The 22420-nt window shown below is 38.4% G+C and overlaps 1 protein-coding gene across 2 annotated transcripts in view; it reads left to right on the top strand.

The window, feature by feature from the left end:
* Nucleotides 1-20137, top strand: part of 7B2 (Secretogranin_V domain-containing protein 7B2) — a 31062-nt gene extending 10925 nt beyond the window's left edge. Inside the window, exons 3-8 of one of the 2 annotated variants that reach the window (XM_083125838.1) lie at nt 2625-2734; nt 7556-7731; nt 10665-10793; nt 12100-12284; nt 12964-13014; nt 19452-20137. In XM_083125838.1, coding sequence (XP_082981964.1) covers nt 2625-2734; nt 7556-7731; nt 10665-10793; nt 12100-12284; nt 12964-13014; nt 19452-19520 — 720 coding nt within the window. In that variant the 3' untranslated portion in view covers nt 19521-20137. The remainder of the gene's footprint in view (nt 1-2624; nt 2735-7555; nt 7732-10664; nt 10794-12099; nt 12285-12963; nt 13015-19451) is intronic. The other variant, XM_083125839.1, reaches the window with a different exon arrangement.
* The last annotated feature ends 2283 nt before the right edge of the window (nt 20138-22420 follow it).

The following is a 22420-nucleotide window of genomic DNA, read 5'->3' as shown; positions in this document are numbered from 1 at the left end:
GTATTTCATGCTGAGTTAGGATATTGCCTTTCGGTTAACATTTCTTGTGCATGATTGACTGTTGAAGTGGACAGGTTGATTTCGAACACAAAGAAGATATTTCTGAAATCTCCCTCTCGAACCCGAAAATTTCAGGAAGTTGCGCCTGAGCTTTGTTTACCTCCGCAACCAGTCTTGACGAGATGGGGAACCTGGATATCAACAGCTATATATTATGCTAACAACCTTAAAAATATCAGTGAGGCGATCGATGCTCTTCCAGAAAATGAAGCAGCTTCAATTCGTGAAGTGAAAAAACTCCTGTGCTATTCAAGTTTATTTTTGCACATTATGGTGCATTGCCAGAGACAATTACAATTATAGCATTCATGAAAATCTACGAGGAATCTATGCAGCAGATGATGTAAGTGCCAGGAGAAAAGGGGTCAGCTGTTGCGGAAAAGTGCAAACGGGTAGTGAGTGCAAGCAAATGATGACTTGAAACAATTGAAAACAATTTGTGATATTCTTAAAGGTGAAAATGCTGTTGCCAAAATGAGTCCAGCTACATTAGCTTGTTTTATGTATGCTCCAATAACTTCTGTCGAAGTAGAAAGATCATTTTCTATTATGAAAAACATTCTCTCTGACAGACGACTATCAATGAATGTTGAGAACTTAAAAAAAACAGCTTGTAGTTATGTGTAATCAAGACGGAGAAAATTGAAATGCTCTTCCCAATGTAGATTTTAACATGTTGCCAGAAATTATAGATAAAAGTAAGCGACTTCCAAATGTGCCTTTTTTCGGTGTATTTTGCCTTTTTTCATTTTTAGTGCCTATTTTCCACATTATAAATGCCTTTTTGCCTGCCTATTTTAACGAAAATAAATGCCTGAACTTCCGGGCTCTATTCATAAAAATGAATTTTATAATGTTTTAGCGATAAATGACTGTTTTTTTTAAATTTTAATTGCTTTTTGTGATATTGCCACTAGTAGCCCATATTTAGAGCACAATTTTGAAATACATCATTTTACCATTTTTTGGAAATTCCTTTTTTTTAAAAAAATGAAGATCTTCTATACTTTAGCATGCTATTACATTTAAGTATATATTTGATAGATATGCATTTTAAAGCCAGGTGCTTGATATATTAATGTTTTCCTCCGAAAATGACAACATAAAAAGGGGGGCCCATATTTAGATATTTTCCTCTACATCTCCTGTATGTGCCTAATCTTCAATAAGACAATATTGAATTTCTAAGACTACACAATAGTTGTTTAGCAAAATTGATAAGAATAGTTTTTTGACGAATTTTAAAAATCTGAAAATTAAGAATTGTGTTTAGACCCCTTCTAAACTCCGTACCAGCTAACTGTAGACCAGGCGAACGAGAACAAGTCTCTGCGCAAGTAGTGACGCGAGACGGCTCCACCAATGAACAGTGAGAGAAACGGGATTGTGTAATGGGCGACGGGAGTTACCCGATTTCCTGTAAGCGTTGCAAACTTTTGAGAACGATAATACCGAATGCACATTGCAAACGGACCGTATTTTTGTCTTCAGGTCCGTACGATTCATTTAAGAATTTCTTAGGGAAATATTAGGGATAAAACTGCAAGAGCAAATTTTTGACAAGCCGTGCATTTAGCGTACGGACTGGACCGTACGTCCGTACATGCCATGAAATTTCCGTACATGTGCGGTCAGGACCGTACGGTTGGCAACGCTGCGCCTTCACCACTCGATTTTCCTCCTCCTCCTCTGCCGATATGCGCGGCCCTGCTCTACAGTTAGCTGGGACAGGGTATACCTGCGCCATACTAAAATTTCACCACGATAGGACAACCCGTTTTTTATTTATAGAATTTCAAACAGAACGATCGTTTGCAAAACTCGAAAAGAAGCTGCACCTATTGTTCTCATAACGATAAAAATAGAAGGGGTATTCGAAAGAAACATTTTGTTAGCATAGATTAACGCAGAATTTAATTAACTAAACTTTGATGTAACTCGTTTCTATGTAGGTCTACTGGTTAATTTTTAATTGAAGCCCAAACTCGAGTATTTATAATTTTTAATTCGACAGTAGTTTTGGTTTAAGTTCATCCACAGACTAACCAGAGGCGTCTCGTGAACGCATGCGGTGCATGCTGCGCATGCATCAATTATAGGAAAAAGGACAGCTTGCTCTACGACGACATTCATGAGCATTTCTACATTGTAATTTCTTCATATATGAGAAGTATTTATTATACACGAGAGCGCTGAACTAAGCTTATATTACATTTCTTGGATCTGAAGTGAAAGAAAGTAATAATTCTTTTCCCTCAATTGACGCATGCGTCACTTCAGATCCAAGAAATGTAATATAAGCTTAGTTGAGCGCTCTTGTGTAAAATAAATACGTTTCCTATATGAAGAAATTAGAATGTAGAAATGCTCATTAATGTCGTCGCAGAGCAAGCAGTCCATTTTTCCACAATTGACGCATGCGTTCACGAGACGCCTCTGAACCCATCCCATAAGGAGGTCACTTCATCCTAGAATTAAGAAGTTTGTATGGATATTTTGGCATGTTGCAACTGGAATGCATTCATTGAATTTGTGAAATATCGTCCGTTGTATCTCATCGACAGGATACATTCGTCACAGACGAACTCCTACGAGAAGCTATGGAGAAGTTGAACAAGGACCTGGGGGATCTAGCCAATTCTTACCTTGGGTACCCCGAGAGCGATATGTCAAGGTCAGTAACGTCATTACTACATTATTTTGTTCAAGGAGAACCAAATACATAAAGAAATCCTTATGACTTAACAATATAAGAATATAATTTTTTTGCAAGTAACAAGTAAGAGAACAGCAAAATGACTACACGAGCTACAAAATGTAACAATTTATGAAATTAGAAAAGAACTAAACGCTTGGAAAAGATGTTTGTGGGAAGATATGAACGAGTGAGTCATTCTTTGGTTTTCTATGTTTCAGTGTCTCATTCTTTCTTTTTCTCTCTCTGATATCCTTATAAAAAGAAATAAAAGATAGAACGCTTGATATCCTTTCCTCTCTCTGATATCCTTATAAAGAGAAATAAATGAAAGAACGCTTGATATCTTTTCCTCCCTCTGATATCCTTATAAAAAGAAATAAAAGATAGAACGCTTGATATCCTTTCCTCTCTCTGATATCCTTATAAAGAGAAATAAATGAAAGAACGCTTGATATCTTTTCCTCCCTCTGATATCCTTATAAAAAGAAATAAAAGATAGAACGCTTGATATCCTTTCCTCTCTCTGATATCCTTATAAAGAGAAATAAATGAAAGAACGCTTGATATCTTTTCCTCCCTCTGATATCCTTATAAAAAGAAATAAAAGATAGAACGCTTGATATCCTTTCCTTTCTTTCTTTTACTCTCTTCATTTTCCCCTTTCTCTCAATATACCGTGCGTCCATTTCGATCTGCAGCCGAGAGATCGGGAGAAGCGTGGCGGGCGGCACTGACGGAGATGCCGACATTTGCCGCCTGAAATGCCCGCTTATTTTTATGGACATATGCAGACATTTATATAAATATTGCAAAACGAGCACTAACCTGTGTTATATGAGTATGGTTTTAATTTTAGTAGCTTAGTGACTGTATGTGCCGATGATTTTGACACGCCCACCTCTTGTGAAACACGGCGTAGAGGTTTGTTTGGAGAACGTTCTAACGCTGCACCAATATCATCGAGTTTTGCTTCGGTTAGAATCCGTCGTTTTTGCTTAGGTGTTTTAAAATTTAACGATACAGTTTCTCGTAATTTAAGGACAAGATGTCTAACCGTATCTCTGTGTGGAGTTGAAACGCATGGGAATTTCTGTACAAATTACCTACACACGTCTCGACACGAGTTTGTTTTCACGTAGGTACGTGTCATACATAAAAAAATCTTTGTTCTAACGTGAATCTTGCGGCTGGCATTCCAATCGTCTCACTGACACGTCACACATACACACTACAATAACACAAACAAGTAACTGCAAGTAACCAAGAATAACACTCTTGCGCACAGTACGAAATTAACACGCTCTTGGTTTACATTGCTCGCCACTATATTTACAACTCTGTCTTCATCTAGTCGCGAAGGAACAAAAAACTCGAGCTCGGAGATTTCGGATTGCAAGGAAGCTCACGAACACTATTGACTTTTAACGGTTTCTTCTACAGCGTAATCTTGATACAGTGTTGCACATTCAAAACCTCCAAACGATCCCCATCATCACAAAACTCTTTCAAGGATATAAACTTAAGCAGGACGTTACTGGTCAAAACTATGATTAAAATGTTTTATTATCTGTGGCTCTTAACATCGTTTCTAAAGCGTATTTATTTGTGCATATAAGAGCAGAACTTGGATGAATTACAGAAGAACGTTTGCGTGTTATAACACAGGTTAGTGATCGTTTTGCAATATTTATATAAATGTCTGCATATGTCTATAAAAATAAGCGGGCATTACAGGCCGCAAATGTCGGCATCTCCGTCAGCGCCGCCCGCCACGCTTCTCCCGATCTCTCGGCTGCAGATCGAAATGAACGCACGGTGTATATATATATATATATATATATATATATAGTTTCTCTAATCTTCTTTTTCGATCAGACTCTTTTCTTTCTGTCCGCTCTCTTATCACATACACACACAAGCAGTGAGTGGAAGAAGAGGAGGAGTGAAGAACAACTTCACAAACATCAATTATTCCTTATTACTGAAGAGTAAGGTATCCCCTTCGCTGAAGGCACTTCGGTGTCAGCCTTACTTCCACGTTGTACGCTCCTGTAAACTGCATTTCTTCAGGCCAACGATTCTCTAGCGTCTGGACTTACAGCCAGTAATCTCTTCCATGAGATGTGTTTTGTCCTTATATGAGCTGAGTGCCCCTTTACAGCTTCAGCTTTAACCTTGGTAAGGAGATCTTAGTCCTCAGAGACATCTGTTGATTTTATTTATACTAAGGGTCTTTACCCTCTTTCTTCTTCTTCTCTCTCTCTCCCCTCCCTTCCAAGAATCTAATCAAGGTGCCCCGGGTTCGATACCGGTGTAGGCACATTGCACAGTGGTACGGATCGTACTTTAAACTGTAGGTTCAGATTCAATTACACTGTGCATAAAGTGGATTTAAAAGAAATATTCAATTCAATTCTCGTCAAACAAAGAGAGAGGGAGGGAAGAATATATATATATATATATATATATATATATATATATATATATATATATATATATATATATATACAGGGTGTCCGAATTGAAAAGCCCTAATTTCAACTGTCGGTAACTACACATGTATTTGATGCATCAGAATGAATTATACATTAATGAATATACATAGTCCTAAAGTTTCTGTGAGCAAAGTAGTAATTAGCAATGGACATTTCGGGTGGGAACGCCAAGTCCGAAGGAAGGGTCGGCTCTTTCTTGCTTAATAATTTACTAATGGTATTAGTCGCCACAGGTATTGTTTATTTGCCTGAAGTCAGCCGGGTTTTCAATAAAACATCATCCTTGCATGTTTTAGCTAGAAAATTAGATGCCTCACTATGCCACAAATGTTTTGAACTCTGGTGTTTTATACCTTTTTTTATATCTTTCTGCATGACGCAAGTCATTTAAAACCTACTTGAATCACAAGCGCCTCTGCACAACAGCAGACGTCATTGTTGTGGATGATCCAAGTACTGATTGATTTGGTTTATTTTACTTCGCTTTTCTACCACTTTTGGTTAATTGCGAATATGAATAAGACTGATGATGTTGATGAAGGGACACTGACAAAGAACATCCGTGCTCACGCCGGGATTCGAACCAGGGACCTCTGTCGTCTTGGCGCACTGTGCAAAGCAGAGTGGATGATCCAAATATCGTACACTCTACTGACGTAACAGTGCCGATTAGTAATTCAGACCACTGTTTATTACATCTTGAGAATGCTGATAAACATTTTAAAATAATTTTGTCCAGAGACCATTCGATGTTAAGAGTTTTCAAATGAATGCTAAACATTTCCATTGACACAATATTAAGTAGTTAGATAATAACGAAAAAATAATAACAATAAAAGAAATAATAGTGTTGCGGGTTAAGTGGTAGAGCAGCCACAGGCTGAATTTCTACCACGAGGACTTCACCAACTTATTTGACAAAAACTGTGTTGATCTTTAAGTTTCTAATGCACATCGCTGTTCGTGCGCCATTAAGAAGAAGTATATTTGAGATTGGTAAAGTTACGTCAGTCAATATTGCGTATTGCAGCATCACATAGCACGAGTTGCATGAGCGCGAAGAACCAGGTATAAGGAATTCTACCGCTGTCGTCTGCTTCAGAAGGCAGGAAGGGTCACATGAATCAATCACGGTAGACCTCTGCTGCTCCGTACGCTGGCGTATGAGACAGCATTTACGCGCGTGCTGTAGAAATCGAAGCTTTCCCTCCAGAAAGGCAGCAAGGAATATAGAGTCCTGTACGCCGAACCTGCTCGGCGTCCGGCCGGGAAAGGCATTGAAAAGAGATGCTAGAACGAGTGTTGAGAGTGGAGCGTTGCAAGCGGATCGCGAAAAATAGCTATTATAATGCCATTAAGGTCAAACATATATGAAATTAGTCACGTTTTACTTTATAATCACAGCATTTAAGCATTTTTGAAATTTTAAATCTGGGAACGCCGGGAGTACGGGCGTACTATAACGCTACGCCACTGGTAATTAGTACATTTATTCCATTTCTACATGTGTCTGACATTACCCCGCTCAAATTTTTCCTGTGGGATATGTCAAGGACATAGTGTATTGAACCAAAATGACAACTCTAGAACAGCTTCGTGAAAGGATTACGGTTTTCATTGGGACAACCACACATGCTACAGGCAACCTGGCGGGAAATCAAGTATCGGCTGGACATCCTGCGTGGGACTCAGTGGGCGGACGTAGAAATGTACTAAGTATATTAAAATGTACTAATTACTACTTTCCTCATAGAAACTTTAGGACTATGTATATTAATTAATGTATAATTCATTCGGATGCATCAAATACATGTGGAGTTACACAGTTAAAATTAGGGCGTTTCAATTCGGACACCCTGTATATCTTTCTTACTTTCCTCTTCTCTCTCTCTTTCTCTCTGTCTCCAAAGAAAAGAGGTTAAGTGTGTGTGTGTGTGTGTGTGTGTGTGTGTGTGTGTGTGTGTGTGCAATTTATATCGTGACAAAGGTTGAGTGGTAAAACAGGATATGCTATATTTTAATAAAATAATAACAATTAAAGAAGAATTATGATTTGTTTGTCGCCTATTAAACAAATATTTTGTCGCCAGAATCTATTTGCTTGGTTCTTGCAAATTATGAAATATGGTCGCATAGTCAAATATTGATGAATAAAGTTCATGTCAAATTTAATGAATTTGAGTTTCCTCTTATGAAAAGTCCACTTCATGCTCAGCATGGCTAAATGTCAAATTTCAAAGTTGAAATCAAACTTCTTGTCTTAGCAATGCGGCAGGGCTTCATAATGTTCTGATTTCACTAGGTTGGATTCGGAGATTCCTTTAGATGCCATCCTGTCCGCTAGACGCAACAAGGAAATCGACGACGAAAACTCTTTCCTGCACGATTACGAGTCCCTGGGAGGAAGCCAACATCCATCGATAAGGGACCAGGAATATCTGCAGCATAGCTCGCTCTTTGGCCACCAGTACATGACAGGTTAGTGTCGTTTCCGGCTTTGTTTATGCACTCTCAGTCTCCGACTGATGCGAGATCGACGTCAATGTCAGGAAATGCACGTGACTTCTTTGAGAGATTCCATTTGTTAATCTAAGAGTGTAAAGGCTGAATCACAGAGGTTAGTTATCCTGCTGGATTTGCCAGTCAATTTGATTTATTTTTTGTTAGCATCGCTTTTCTTCCACTTTTAGTTAATCGCGACGAAGAAGATAAATGATGATATGGGAAAATTGATGGAGAGACACTCGCAAAGAACACCCACGCTCAGGTCGGAATTCGAACCCGGGTCCTCTTAGTTAGACTTTGCTGTTACTTTATTCTAGGGAAAGAGGTAATGGAACCATCATCCACTCCCCTCTGCTTTCAAATGAACATCAGCTTTTCGCAAGCGAAAGGATTGATGCAGTTTTCTTTTTTTTTATTAGTTATGGGATACTGATTATCTCGAACATATTTTCCTGACTTTTTTCAGGCCATTCTCTTTTAAAACTGGACACTGCATTGCATTAATAATTAAATTGCAAAGCTTTCCTGCAACCGTTTCTTTTCACTCGGCAAGTCAGAAAATTTCTGCATCCAGTGAAAAACTTTCGTGGTAAGCAACACTGCAGAGTGCTGTTTTCCCGAACCTATACTTCGGCTGTACTGCCACATTCGATCGGCTCCGAAGCTGATCTTTAACTCAAACGAGTGCGCCAGATCTTGTGAACAGAATTTTACTATACCTTGTCCCGGGAATTTGTGGAGCGAGCGAAGGAAGGCAAGTCCCTGCGCGAGAGTACTCGACGAATGCGCAAGTGCGAAGGAACGGGATTGCGTGAAGGGGGAGCGACTGCAGCTACCGCCCACTCGCTTTCTTCCCTATACTCTGTCCCAACTATCCCTGGAGCAAGGGCGCGCATTGCGGTTGGTAACCGCAGTCGCTCTCCCCCTCCACGCAATCTCATTCCCTTTCAGGTGTTCATTGCTGGAGCCGTCTCGCGTCACTACTTACGAAGAGACTTGTTTTCGTTTGCTTACTCCAGAGATGGCTGGGACAGAGTATACTCTACTGTTATGGGCGGCATTGCTCCAGATATACCGCCATAGAGTATAGTTGTGTTGTATTTTCCCGCCTGCTAGATTTCGCCTCACACGGTACTCGTTTTCGTACTTCTTGGTAGACGTTTGTTCCCACAAGGCATTGGGCAGAGCAGACTTAGCTATAAAGATGGACGAGTCCCTTGCAGGGCTGTTCGAGGTCCAGGTATCCATAAATTCTAATGGGTTCTATTGGGTTCCACTGCAGGACCGGAACCTTTTTTCTAGCACAATTTAAATTCGGTCCAAGTTGCGTATTGTTTCATTGAAAAAAGGTTCCTGGACCGTATTTTAATTGTTCCTGAAAAAAGGTTCCTGGACCGTATTTAAATTCAGTCTAAAAATGTTCCTGGACCGTATTTAAATTGAGCCGGAAAAAGTTTCCTGGACCGAATTTGAATTGTCTAAAAATGTTCCTGGACCGTATTTAAATTGAGCCAAAAAAAGGTTCCTGGACCGAATTTGAATTCAGCCTGAAAAAATGTTCCTGGACCGTATTTAAATTGAGCCAAAAAAGGTTCCTGGACCGAATTTAAATTAAGCCGGAAAAAAGGTTCCTGGACCGTATTTAAATTAAGCCGGAAAAAGGTTCCTGGACCGAATTTGAATTCAGCCTGAAAAAATGTTCCTGGACCGTATTTAAATTGAGCCAAAAAAAGGTTCCTGGACCGAATTTAAATTGAGCCGGAAAAAAGGTTCCTGGACCGAATTTGAATTCAGTCTAAAAATGTTCCTGGACCGTATTTAAATTGATCCGGAAAAATGTTCCTGGACCGTATTTAAATTGAGCCGGAAAAAAGGTTCCTGGACCGAATTTAAATTGAGCCGGAAAAAAGGTTCCTGGACCGAATTTAAATTCAGCCTGAAAAATGTTCCTGGACCGAATTTGAATTCAGCCTGAAAAAATGTTCCTGGACCGTATTTAAATTGAGCCAAAAAAAGGTTCCTGGACCGAATTTAAATTGATCCGGAAAAAATGTTCCTGGACCGAATTTGAATTCAGTCTGAAAAAATGTTCCTGGACCAAATTGAAATACGTTCTTTACAGATAAAAAATGTTCTTTACGGTCCAGAATCCATTTACGCTTCCTGATTTTCTCTCCTGGGCCGGAATTGAATTTATTTAAAATTCCTGAACCTTTAACAACCCTGGTCCCATATGTTTTTAATAAAATAAATTACTGCCTTGGTCAGCATATTTAGTTTTTCATAATCATGGAAGCAAGGCTTAATGGTGTTATAATTGAATTTGTGTTGTATTGTTTTGTCCGTGTTTGTGGAGTGACACTTGCCCGAAGATAGATTTTTTAAACTTTTGCATGGTGTCACTGACCTTTGAAATCTCAAATTAGGTCATAATAGTTTCACAGCGGCCAAAAGTGGAATGGAATTTGTATAGAAAATTTCATGTATTGCGTGAATCGTAAAAAGAAAATTTTAAAGGCCAGTTTTCAGATAAAAACAATAACATTTTGATTACAGCAATTCCATATTTGTATTTCCGGGTAAGTGTCACTCTGGGCAATTTGTTCCTAACCAACCCCCCCCCCCTTCTCCCAGAGCCAAATTAAAGTTTTTGTGATTTACATTTATCAGTAGATCGATTTCATCTCCGTAAAATTAACAATCTATTAATTTTAACTTGTAAATTAATATTAGATTTATGCTGTTGTTCAGGGGATTGAGCCTCTTGTGTCCATATTGGTGAAGGGAGGAAATAGCCGTAGCGTTGACGCACTATAACGATTGTAAACTAACCATTGCTCTTGGTTCACTATGCTACAAGATTTTTCTCTACTTGATATTGACGAAGTACCTCTTTCGTTCGCTAGGTGGTGCTGGCGAGGGCAAGCAGCGCCTGAAACCTGACGGCACGATCAAGAACCAGAAGGAAGTGAAGACAGACGCCGTGCTGCCCGCCTACTGCAACCCACCAAATCCTTGCCCTGTCGGTTATTCAGGTAAGAAGTGCTCAATATTGACGACAGTGATATTCAGCGGAGGAAATTTTGGAGTGAAGCTATTTTTCATGCCTCAATTCTTCTGCCATATTGTTTCGTTGGGATCTACGTTTATCTCCAAAATAATGATTTGGAAGCTTTTCTTAAATTTGAAATTGAAACTTCCTCTATGCGAAGGGGGGATTGATGACGCGACTGCGTCGCGGGAATTTTTTGGGGGGGACAAAATTTCATAGTTTACCTACCGATTCTACATATCTTTAACCAAAAATGGGGGGATCATTTCGTTTGATTGACTCTTTATTGATTTTTAGTTATGGTTATTAGATGTTCAGAATCTACTTCACGATTTAACAACACTCACAAGAATACTGTTTTCTTGTAGCAAACATGAAAGTGAGCCGTACTTTTTCCTTCTTTAGTCTTTTAATTTCAACCACAATGAAAGGTTTCGAATGTCATGCGCTTTTCGATTGTTGGCATCTCGGCCAGTGGTAAACAATGCCTGTTTTTTTTATTTTAATTTCAATGCTGGATGATTTCCGGCACGATTAGTTTTGCTTGTATGTGTACCTGTGCTACGACTGACTGGATAATTGTAAAATACTGTTAGAAAATTTAATTTCAAAAAATGAAATCAAATTATCCACATGCAATAACTGGGTGTTTATCCAAACTATATTCGTGTGTGTATAGGGGTGGAGTATGATGAACAATTCTTTGGGGGGGGGGAGTATTTTGATGAACGACTTTGAAGGGATGCCTCCACGGCCTTGGGGGGGGGGGGGATGGACACCCCTGTCTAGCGGTAATGCTGTTCCTTTATAATCAAGAGATCTCGAGTTCCATACGATGAAGGCACATGCTGTTCCGATCGGATCTCATTTTAAATTGTAGGTCCAGTCTCGATTAGCCTAGCCGAGCATAAACTGCTAAAGGATTGTTCACAAACGAAAATCAGTGAAATTGAGAAATCTTTTGAGCTGGGGATGGGGTCAAAATGAAACAAAAATGTAGCAAAATCTTGTGCACAGCGTGAAATCTGAGCTACTGAAATAAACTGATGTTTCTTTCCATTTGTGTTATCCTTCCATCGCTTTTCTACCTCTAGAATGAATCGCGACGATATGGAATGGACGAATTATGAACTGGTTGATGGGACAAACAATGATGCTTTAACCAGGATTCGAGCCGGGTACGTTTGACCTTCTTCGCTTTGAATTCGTTTCAAATGTGAAGGATACTTTTGTCGTGCCTATATCCATTATTTCAATACGTTAAACGAATGTATTTTCTCTCTTTCTAGCGGAAGACGGTTGCTTAGAGGAGTTTGAAAATACCGCAGCGTTCAGCCGAGAGTACCAGGCATCTCAGGACTGTATGTGTGATACGGAGCATATGTTCGACTGCCCTAGCTCTGACCACGACCTCGATAGGGGAAGCCCCAACGAAGATCTCTCAGGGCTCGACCGCATACTGGAGAAATTCAAGGTGACTATAAAATACGACCAACCCTCGTACATTTACATGTACACTCGGAAACATTTACAGTTTTCTATTGCTTTAATACAGAAATGCATACAGTGCGTTCAAATTAAATTCGACAAATTTATCCACAGGGTGTTCTGAAGTATTGGGCAAAATTAATACAGGGCGCTGAAAAGAAGTTGCAAAAATTCATGCTGAGGCGATGCCCATAAAGTGGACAAATTCATACAGGGTGTTCTCAACACATTCTACATGATATAACAACTAAACTGTCAAATTTTCAGTAGGGTGTTAGAAATAAATCCAACAAATTGATACTGGGTGTTCAGAAAAAAATCACATTAATCTACAGGGGGTTGCGAATAAATTTAACAAATTAATACAAGTGTTTGCGAACAAAATCGGGCAAATACATACAGGGCTTTCTAAATATACTGACCTTATAAATACTAACCTTATAAATTTTCCAAAAATACGTAGTAATAGTAATAATAACAATTTACTCATAAACCTTTACTTTTTTTATTTATGACCTTGGCTCACCATTATGAACCAACCTGAATTCACCCCCCTGTTCCAGAATCCAGTTTGCAACAGCTTTGTGTAGGTCTACTTTCTGCTTAGCTGTAAGCCCAGCATTCACAGCTCAGACTGAGGTAGATCTTTGCATTGTCTCTTGCAGGTTGGAGGCGAACACAAGAGCCTCGTGGCCAAGAAATTCTGGGTCAAGAAGGTACGTAACTTCATGTAGAGCATATTTTGTACCGTGAACAGTACATTATCTCTGCTCCTTCACCACCTATTTCCCTTTCTTTGTTGCTTCTTCCCATCTTTCTTCTTTTAGCCCATTCTATCATCTTCTAGAAACAATTCACAAGCTGTAGTAAAATTTCTCCCACTAGCGTACGCAGGATTCTATTCCAGACGGAGATAGAATTCTAAATGTGGACATTGCATAGCTGCGTACCGTGGGAGGGGCTACACAATAAACTATTTCGCAATTATCATTTTTCGCTTTCGTTCTAAAAGTTGTTCAAGGATATAAATTGTTATTGGGTCATTTTTTGGGGAAGGGGGAACACTGAGTTTTCCCCAAGTTCTTCACTGTTTTCATTGATTTTTTTGTTACAGTAAAAACTGCATATCCCGGAACCTCTATAAGAAGGAAACCTGTAAATACGAGGGAAAAAAGTCCCCAGAACGAACCGATTTTATACCTGAAAATGACCTGCTTAAGGCGGAAACGGAATACCATTTAAAGACCAACGAGATGTTTTTATTCTCAGTAAGACTAAAATTTCTTCCTTTATTTTTTTTGCTCGCAAGGAAACAATGCAATACTGTAAGTGGAACACGCCTCTGTTGCCACTCGCTTATCGGTAACATTGTCGATATGAAAGAATGCGCTACAATACTCATAGCTGTTACGATTCCATTTCTTTCTTTCATCTCTTACCCTCTTTCTCCACCTTTCTTTGTCTATTTCTCCTCTGTTCTTTCGTCATCTTTCTATTTTTCTTATCTCTCCTTGTTTCTTTCTTTTTTCTTCACTTTTATCTCAATATTTCTTCACCTCTCTTATTCCATCTTTCAATCTTTCTCTTTCCCTCTATGCACATCGCGCTACTACGCCAGGGGTCCCGGGTTCGAAAAGATACATAAGTACGTACTGCACGTTCTTACAATACTGTAAAAAGTATACCAACATGTTGTGTAGTTACATAATTGTATTCTCTGCTATGCTTATTGCGACTGTATCGCATTTTTATTCATGTACGTACATGCATTAGTACTCTACATTATAAGTAATGCGAAATGTAAATATGTCTTTCCATTATTTCCTCCAGCGCTCTATACTGTATTTAAAGTCAACCCTGTATGAGAAGGAAAACTGTTAAGACGGAAAATTTTGCTCGGAACCATCATGTTCCGGAATAGACAGGTTTTACTGTATTAATTTCGGGAAGGGAAGTAGCCCCACCAGCTCCCCCTGCGTAAGTCAGACCTTCATGGTGTAATATAAACTGCGTATATGTAGTTTTAATCATGATTTCTTTATATTTAGTGGCATTTCATATCTTCCAGGGATTAACTTTCCAAATTTTATTTCAATTTTTCTTCCCTCTTTTAGTAATAGTTTCTCCTCTTAGAGCATACTTTAGTCCCCTTGATCACTAACTGTCATCTCTAGTAATAATTCTTTCAACAGAAGATAAAAGATCAAAAACTTTCTTACAGGAAAGCGAAGTGTCATTGTCTTTAATATTTTATATGCTAGATTTATTTTAAGTTCTAACACAGCACCATCTGTAGCTTTTTCTCAAACTTCTTTGCTATATTGGTAAGATATGTGTTTTGCTAATGTATCAAAGGTACCGGAACGTGCGGTTTTGGCCATAGTGGCCGAATTGGATATAAATCACTGCCGGTATGCTCGTACGATTCTTTTCTTTGTGATTTCTTAAATAATACATTGATTCTCATTCTCTCTCTTTTATCACCACACAATAACTTAAACCACTCACTACTGCAGAGGTTCGTAAGACCACAAAATTAATATATTGCAAGTTAAATCTTTAAAAAGGCGCCTTCTCTTACCAATATTATATACAACTAGCTGATTAGCCGGCGTTGCCCGGGTATTTATTTATTTATCCCAATCTTCTATTAGACAGGAAAATAATGAATTCTAACTATAGTGTAAAGGGAACTTGGAGTTGAACGGCATTGGGAGTGTCACTATTCATCTTAGCGACCCCGAAAACTATGGATTCCACACTAATATCGATCGTTTTACATGTCACCCCTTCACGCCCCACCCCTAGGGGTGCACGGGTGTCTTGGGAGTTGAACGGAATTGGGAGTGTCAGTATTCATCTTAGCGACCCCGAAAACTATGGATTCCACACTAATATCGGTCGTTTTCGATTTTTTTTTGCATGTCACCCTCTCCCACTTATAGGGATGCCAGGGGTATCTTACCCCCACAGTATTTCTTTCGACATTGCAAGTGATACGTGTTCCAAGTTTGGTTGAAATCGCTCCAGGCGTCCGAGAGTTATGCTGGAAGAAACACACAGGCACGCACACATCCATTTTTGCATATTAGAGAAGAAAAAGAAGAAAGATTAGAAAGAAGATTCTAAAGACGTTGCTGGTTGATTCTACGTCATTTTGATTATCTTAATTGATTCCTCTATTTGGTTCAATTTGGAACTTCTTAGCACATTCTTTGTGCTATTGTTGCCTTTCTCATGACGTTCTATGGCGGCGATTAGGGGAGGCGAGGGGGCGCAGTTGCCCCCCCCCCCCCCCACTTTTCGCCACTTTTGCACTTTTGCGAAATATACAGTCCGGCCAAGGAAGACTAAACAAACTGGAAGGGACGATTCCAAACGCGAGAGGGGAAGCAGGGAGAAGCACTCGCTAAACTACCCTGTGGTATTTCGCTTGTGTTTATTACCGCTTGCTGTGTTGTGTTTGTGATGGCTCTTACAATTCACGAGAAATCGTTTCGAAATGGAGTAAAGAAAATTGGCCCCTGTTGCACTTTCTACAAAGCACCCTCATTGTACTAGAAAATGTCACAAACCATTCAGTTACTACATTTATATTTATAATACTATGTACAATAATACTATTATTGGTGAATACTATCCTGATTAATGCTGTGGACACTACATTATTTGTGCTAATTATAATATTTACTAAGAAGATTAATTTAATTGAATGATCTAAAATAAAGTTACTGGTTTACAAACAAGTTTTATCTACTAATGTGACGTGATAAATACTTTCCTGATATGTTCTATTTTTGCTGATATAGTACATGGATGGCTTTAATTCCTTTCTGAACCCTTACATAATTCGTAAACATCTCTCTATGTATTGTCGAGGCGATGTTACTACGTTGAAACGCACTTTGTCAATGGTTTCGGCTAAGGCAGCCAGATAGTACTGTCTTTGCACCCCCCCCCCTCCCGGTTTTGGAACCCAAACGCTTCCACTGCCTATGATCGACAAGGAGCGCTCGGCCCTGGACGGCGGGTAGGAGGAAGAGTGCAGGGTGCTGTCTGTACGCTACAACTCAAACGTGCAAGAGAGAGAGAGAGAGAGAGAGAGAGAAAGAAATGAAAGAGTATATTGTTGGACATTGCTTACCAACTTGTACGTACCATCAGCTTCAATAAATAAGATCCAATTTTAAATATTTTCTGCCGGTATGCTTTTCGGCATCTTAATTTACTGCCGACATACCATACCGGCCCAATTCGATTACTGGTTTCGGGATCCAGATCCAGTCGAAACATCTTTGAAATCTTACTAACCGTAAATTTTACAATATTGAGCCGTTAAAATTTAACGGTTTAGCCCAACTGTACGCAACCTTTATTCTTTATATTAATTTAAATATGTTATCATGCATAAAGATGATTGTAAGTTGCAGCTTAGTGCATCATAAATATATTTCTAGTAACTGAATCATTAAAATTATATTAATTAGGTTAAATTTGCAATGGCCATTAGCACTTTAAAAGTCATTATTTTGAATTTAAGACAAAAAAGTGACATTTGGATAGTTATATTTTTCGATTGCTGTGATTATTTTCCTAGGTCGAAAAAAATTCCCCTCTCCTGTGGAAAATTTTTAAGTTCAAGGTCGTACCCACCATTTTTCATGAAAAGTGAAACATGAGTAAGTTTGGAGTGCTGTATCTTTGGAAAGCATAAACACCCCCAAATTTCTGTTGAGACTGTTTGCTTATATACTACATTCAATTGTTATGAAGGGTCATTGTTGCTAACCATTGTTATGCGGCAATAAGGAGTGTCCAAAATGCACTTATTCCCTGTTTTTCTGCCATCATTATCTTGGTTAAGCAACAGTACCCCAAAAATTTGTTTACTGGGCATGGAAACTTCCCTCTTAGGACAAGCTAACAGAGCACTTTACTTGGATATTGATGCTGTTAGCAAATGTAACCTGTTAAATACTCAAAATAGGGAAAATTTCCAACATTAAAATTAGGCCTATCTCAAAAAAGCATAAGGCAATAAATAAACTAAATATATGTTACTAACACAAAGAAAAGGAATAACATTCGGGCCTCGTGCCATTTTCGAGAAAAAAAAATTGAGAAAAGGCAATAAAAATTGTCAAACTTCCTCCCCCAATCAGAAAGTGAAACAGCCCTTTCTCCTCCCATTCTTTGTTCCGAATGAAGCAGTTCATGTCTTGGCAACTTGTGGGCTGTCTTTGATTGATGGCGTAATGGTAACGTCGTCGCCTTGTAATCAAGTGATCCTGGATTCGATACCCGGTAGAGGCACAAGTGGTTCCAACTCCACTTCAATAGCCTTCCTGTGTATAAAGTGGACTTATAACCAAACTGTATATCTATTTTTCATGTAATCATGTGATAAGAATTTGTAAAAAGAGTCTATTTTTTGTACAAAAAAATAACTTGTAGGTGAAATAATCTTATTCTTCATGATAGTCTCATTGATTTGTTTTCTTCTTTACTTCACTTTTTTGCCACTTTTGTCTAATCGCGAAGATGGTGATGAGTGATGATATGATGGCATTGATGAATGGACATTCACAAGTGCTAACCACTCCTCGACCGAGGCCGGCATAAGAATTAATTGAAGGTACTGGTGAATAACATGAAGTATATTGGAAAATCGTGGGGCAATTTTAGCTGATAAAAGATTGCTATTATTTTGATGGCAGTAACACTATTTTAATAATTTGGATGCAATTGAAAGTAGGGGGAGGGGCAATCTTCCACCTCGCCTGGGTGAAAATTTTCTCTTGAGTTGCTCATCGTCTTACTATGAATACAAACTTGTTCATAGTATTAGTTCAAACACATATGTAACTTTTAGACATTTCAAATTATGCTTCTAGAACCATCAAACTTCTATTTTCTGTTCATAGATGGCTGGGCAGTATTAACTTTTTAAAAAGTTACAAAAACCTAACATTGCTAGCTACTTCTTTTATAATTTTTACAATTACATACATAATAATTGAATTCTAAAGTACTTGGGAAAATGTAAGGCGCAGTTATTTTGTAGTAATATCAATTAATAAATGAATTTCAATTCTTCCAAATGAACAGTTATCCATATGTTTATAACAGAAGTTCCCAGGCAATAATTTTGCATATCCGATTAGTAGGCTGAATTGCATTCTGTTGAACAGTGAGGAAAAAACTACAATAATCTCTCATTCATTGACTATCAAAGGGATTGATGAGCCCCTAGATAATGAAATTCCATCGCGCTATTCGTGTCCTCACACCACCGTTTGTGTATGTTACTCTGTGCATGTTTACAAACTTTAGTTACAAATTTTTCCATTTATTCTCCTAGCATGCATAAGGAAGTACAGTGGGCGGGGATTTTCTTTTTTTTTTTCTTAGCAGCCAGTAGTAATGTTTATCATTTTTCCTCCATTTTGATGTTTCTTTTTAGGAAATTGTTATTGAGTTGGTGTTTTAAGTCCACTTTATGCACAGTAAGGCTAATCGGGACTGGACGTACAGTTTAAAGTGGGTTCCGAACCACTATGTGCCTCCACCGGGAATCGAACCCGGGACCTCTTGATTACAAGTCGGCGACGCTATCATTACGACATCGGGGAGGCCTCTTTAGGAAAGTTTGGCCCCAAAGGAGATTATGAACTCAGACAACTCCCTCCATCGGGTACGCCCAAGGCGTAATTCAATATTGAATAATACCTTTTCCGAAATTTCAGTTCTCAAAATGAATTCCTTTGCTTGTAGTAAAGCGCTGCTCTGTAGATGGCAATGTATACGGTTTCTGACAATATACTAGACTTTTTTAAAGACAAACACATAATTACCATGCTTATTTTTCAAAAGCAGTACAAAATTTGTCTAAAATATTATGTATGTAGATTATCTGTTACCGCATTTCAGTTGCCATATTGGATCGCCAAGGGCATGTGCAAGTTATAAATTATAATACATTTTTAAACGTAAAACAAAAACAAAGTAAAATTTATTCTTGTGGTTCTCTTTCATGAAATACGTTTGTTATAATTAATATTATACATGTTTCTTCATTTGTGTAAAATAGAACTTAGTGTAGTGGATTGTTTTCAGTTGGTAGTTTTAATAGCTAATATGACTTTTATTTCAGGAGCACAATCCATACCTGAAGGGTGAGAAGCTGCCCATAGCTGCTAAAAAGGGCCAGAATGTCTACTAAGTGAAGAAGCGAATTTTAAGGGAAGTTAAATCAGGAAGAATCTGTTACAACCATCTGTAATTAATACACGTGCACTTAGTATATCAAGGCAAAACTACAAACGGATCAAACATTAATAACTTTATCAAAAGTGAAGAAGAGAAATGCACTCGTAAAGAATATTCCAATCATACACAAGAATGCAATATAAACAATAAAAAATATACCATAGTTTTCTTCTGTAAATTTCATGATTACACTAATGTACAAATATTTCCTTTTTTCAAAATTTGAAAAATTCTTTACCGCACGGGTACATTGTTAGCAGAATGAAAATTTAAAAGAATGGATAATTTTTATAAATATTTCCACATCGTGTTAGATTTGTTGGTTTGTGTATCTTACCCTGTCACCCTTGTGTTAAAATTTTAAGCGTAAACAGAATTGACCTTTCTGTGTTATAGAATTGTGTTTATTTATAATAATTGTGTAAATTCAGTAAAGAATATATGTTAGAAATGGTATTTTGAAGGTACCGTATTTGGTATTACCGAACGGTTTGTCACTATTTATGTTACATACAACTTAAGTACCTTGTGTGTTAATAAGAACGAATTACATGCAAACAAATTACATAATATTGGTAGTTTTTTTGTTCTTACCTACCCTTTTCTTTTCGATGGTCCAGTCCGTTGGTCGTCTGACTGGAATGCGGAAAACTCTGGTTGGATTCCCAAGGGAAGTGATTTCAGTTAGGGATTTTTTTTCCAGCGAAGTGCATGGATGGGTTCTAGGGTTCACCTAGCCTCTAATAAGCGAGACTTGAAACAACATGGGATGAATTTAAAACACTAAAGCCTAAGTATTACTACAAAGGATTAAGAAAGGTACACTCTGTCCCAGTTATCTCTGGAGTAGGCGAACGAGAACAAGTCTCAGCGCAGCTAGTGGCGGGAGACGGCTCCACCAATGAACACGTGAGAGGAACGACATTGCGTATGGAAAGCGACTGCAGTTTCCAGCCTACTCAGCAACGTTACTGCTTCGCTCTGCCCACTCGATTTCCCCCACTTCTCTACCGCTCTGTGCGGCCTTGCTCCAGAGGAAGCTAGGACAGGGTATAAGTATGCACAAATCCACCCCCCTCTCATGATAAATTGGGAGAAGCATCAACGCCTTCTCACATACAAGGCCTGAGCAGAGATTCTGCTTAGTACATGTGACGTCATCAACGTAGGTCATCGATTACAACATGTTATCAGCATAATAGTCGCATATGTGTGTGATAAAGACATGGAAAACTGATTTAAGTTTAATCTATAATAGTCGTAACTAGAAACAAGAGAGCAAGAACGAGGCAGACCTTTACACGAGACGAGAGTCTCGATACCGTCCCCATATCCAGGGCTCGAACGTGGGACATCGGCTTTCGTGAGGTGTTAAGCAAACCACTCCGCCAAAAAAGGCTGGGGAAATAGTAGTTACACAAAACGCTTTTAAAAAAATACTTACTGAAACAAATATTTGATTATTAAACAAAACATATAAGCAGTATTCAGCACTCCATGGTAGCCATGCCTGAACAGTGGCGTGCCCGGGGGGGCAAAACCCCTCCCTTTAGCCCAGAGGGCTGACTAGTGAAAGAAAGATTACGCAACCCCTTCCTTACGAAAATCCTGGGCACGCAACTGCACCTGAACAATTCTCATAGTAAAGAAATTTCAATTTAGAAGACATTTTTCCATTCTCATTTAGTAATTTTGAACGAGACGAGACTTTTAGAGAGCAAGTCTCGTTCTCGTCTCGATTTTACGATGTTCTCTTGAAAATGAATTCCAGCACTTTCAGGCTATAAAGAAATACGCCACCAACAAATAAAAGTATAACACACACCGTGCCTGATTGATCCACCTGTATATATTCACCTTGTTGGTTTGGTTGTCTTAATTGGAGTGGATACGAGCATGCGCATTATCGGTTTGACTTTTTTACGGGTGTCCTTTGCAATGGACAAGCTAACATTGTAAGCCTAAAGTGTAAATCACCAATCTTGAGACCTTCTGTAAACAAACCGTCTCGCCGATTCGATGTATCACTGAACACGGAGACCTTCCCGTACGCATAGAACTCGCCATGTTGAAAGTGGCACTACTTCCTTGCTGTTCACATCATTATTTTTAGATAATAACCAATGTTATAAAATATAATTATGTACACAAATCTCTAAGCACATTGAAAGTTACAAGGCATATTCCTACAAAATGTTCACACTTATCCTGCCTTGCCATGTCACCAAGTTATTTTACGAAGTGCACTATATTTGGCGGAACAAAAATCGTTATTAGGATGCTTGTCAAAGTTTCCAACCGCAATAAATTTACGAACTTTCTTTGTCTTGTTTTGATCATCATCATCAATATATTTATTGGACTTACAGCATTGCATATGCCTGTTTATGCCCATTATATATTTTATTTACATAAAATCTACAAACAAATTTCAAATACACTCCTATCTATATCAAACCTAAGAAATATACATTATATCATGTTATATCATTTTGTCTAAAAAAATTCAATTCGCATGCAAGAAAGAAGCCAAATTTATGGGAAATGATTACTGGTGCAAAGAGTTAACCATAAAAATTAAGCAATAAGTACAAAAGAAAGAGCATTGGGTTTAAAGTGAGACGTCATTTGCGGCAGCGTATCCCATACTACAAATTGGCCGTTGTTTTACCTTACGTAATAAATCCTGTAACAACGCTGGATTTTCGTGTGGATTATTTTACTTCTATGAGTTTGCAATGCTTTCTGCATGCAGGTGGTTTTGTTTACAGAAGGTCTCAGGGTTGGTGATTTGACCTTTAGAATCAGTCAGTGGCGTCGCCACGGGGTGGGCAAAAGTGAGCTCTAACCTAG

The sequence above is a fragment of the Lepisma saccharinum genome, chromosome 7 (genome assembly GCF_977018435.1).
Source record: "Lepisma saccharinum chromosome 7, izLepSacc3.1, whole genome shotgun sequence".
Lineage (NCBI taxonomy): Eukaryota > Metazoa > Arthropoda > Insecta > Zygentoma > Lepismatidae > Lepisma > Lepisma saccharinum.
This window is presented reverse-complemented; position numbering and strand designations above follow the sequence as displayed.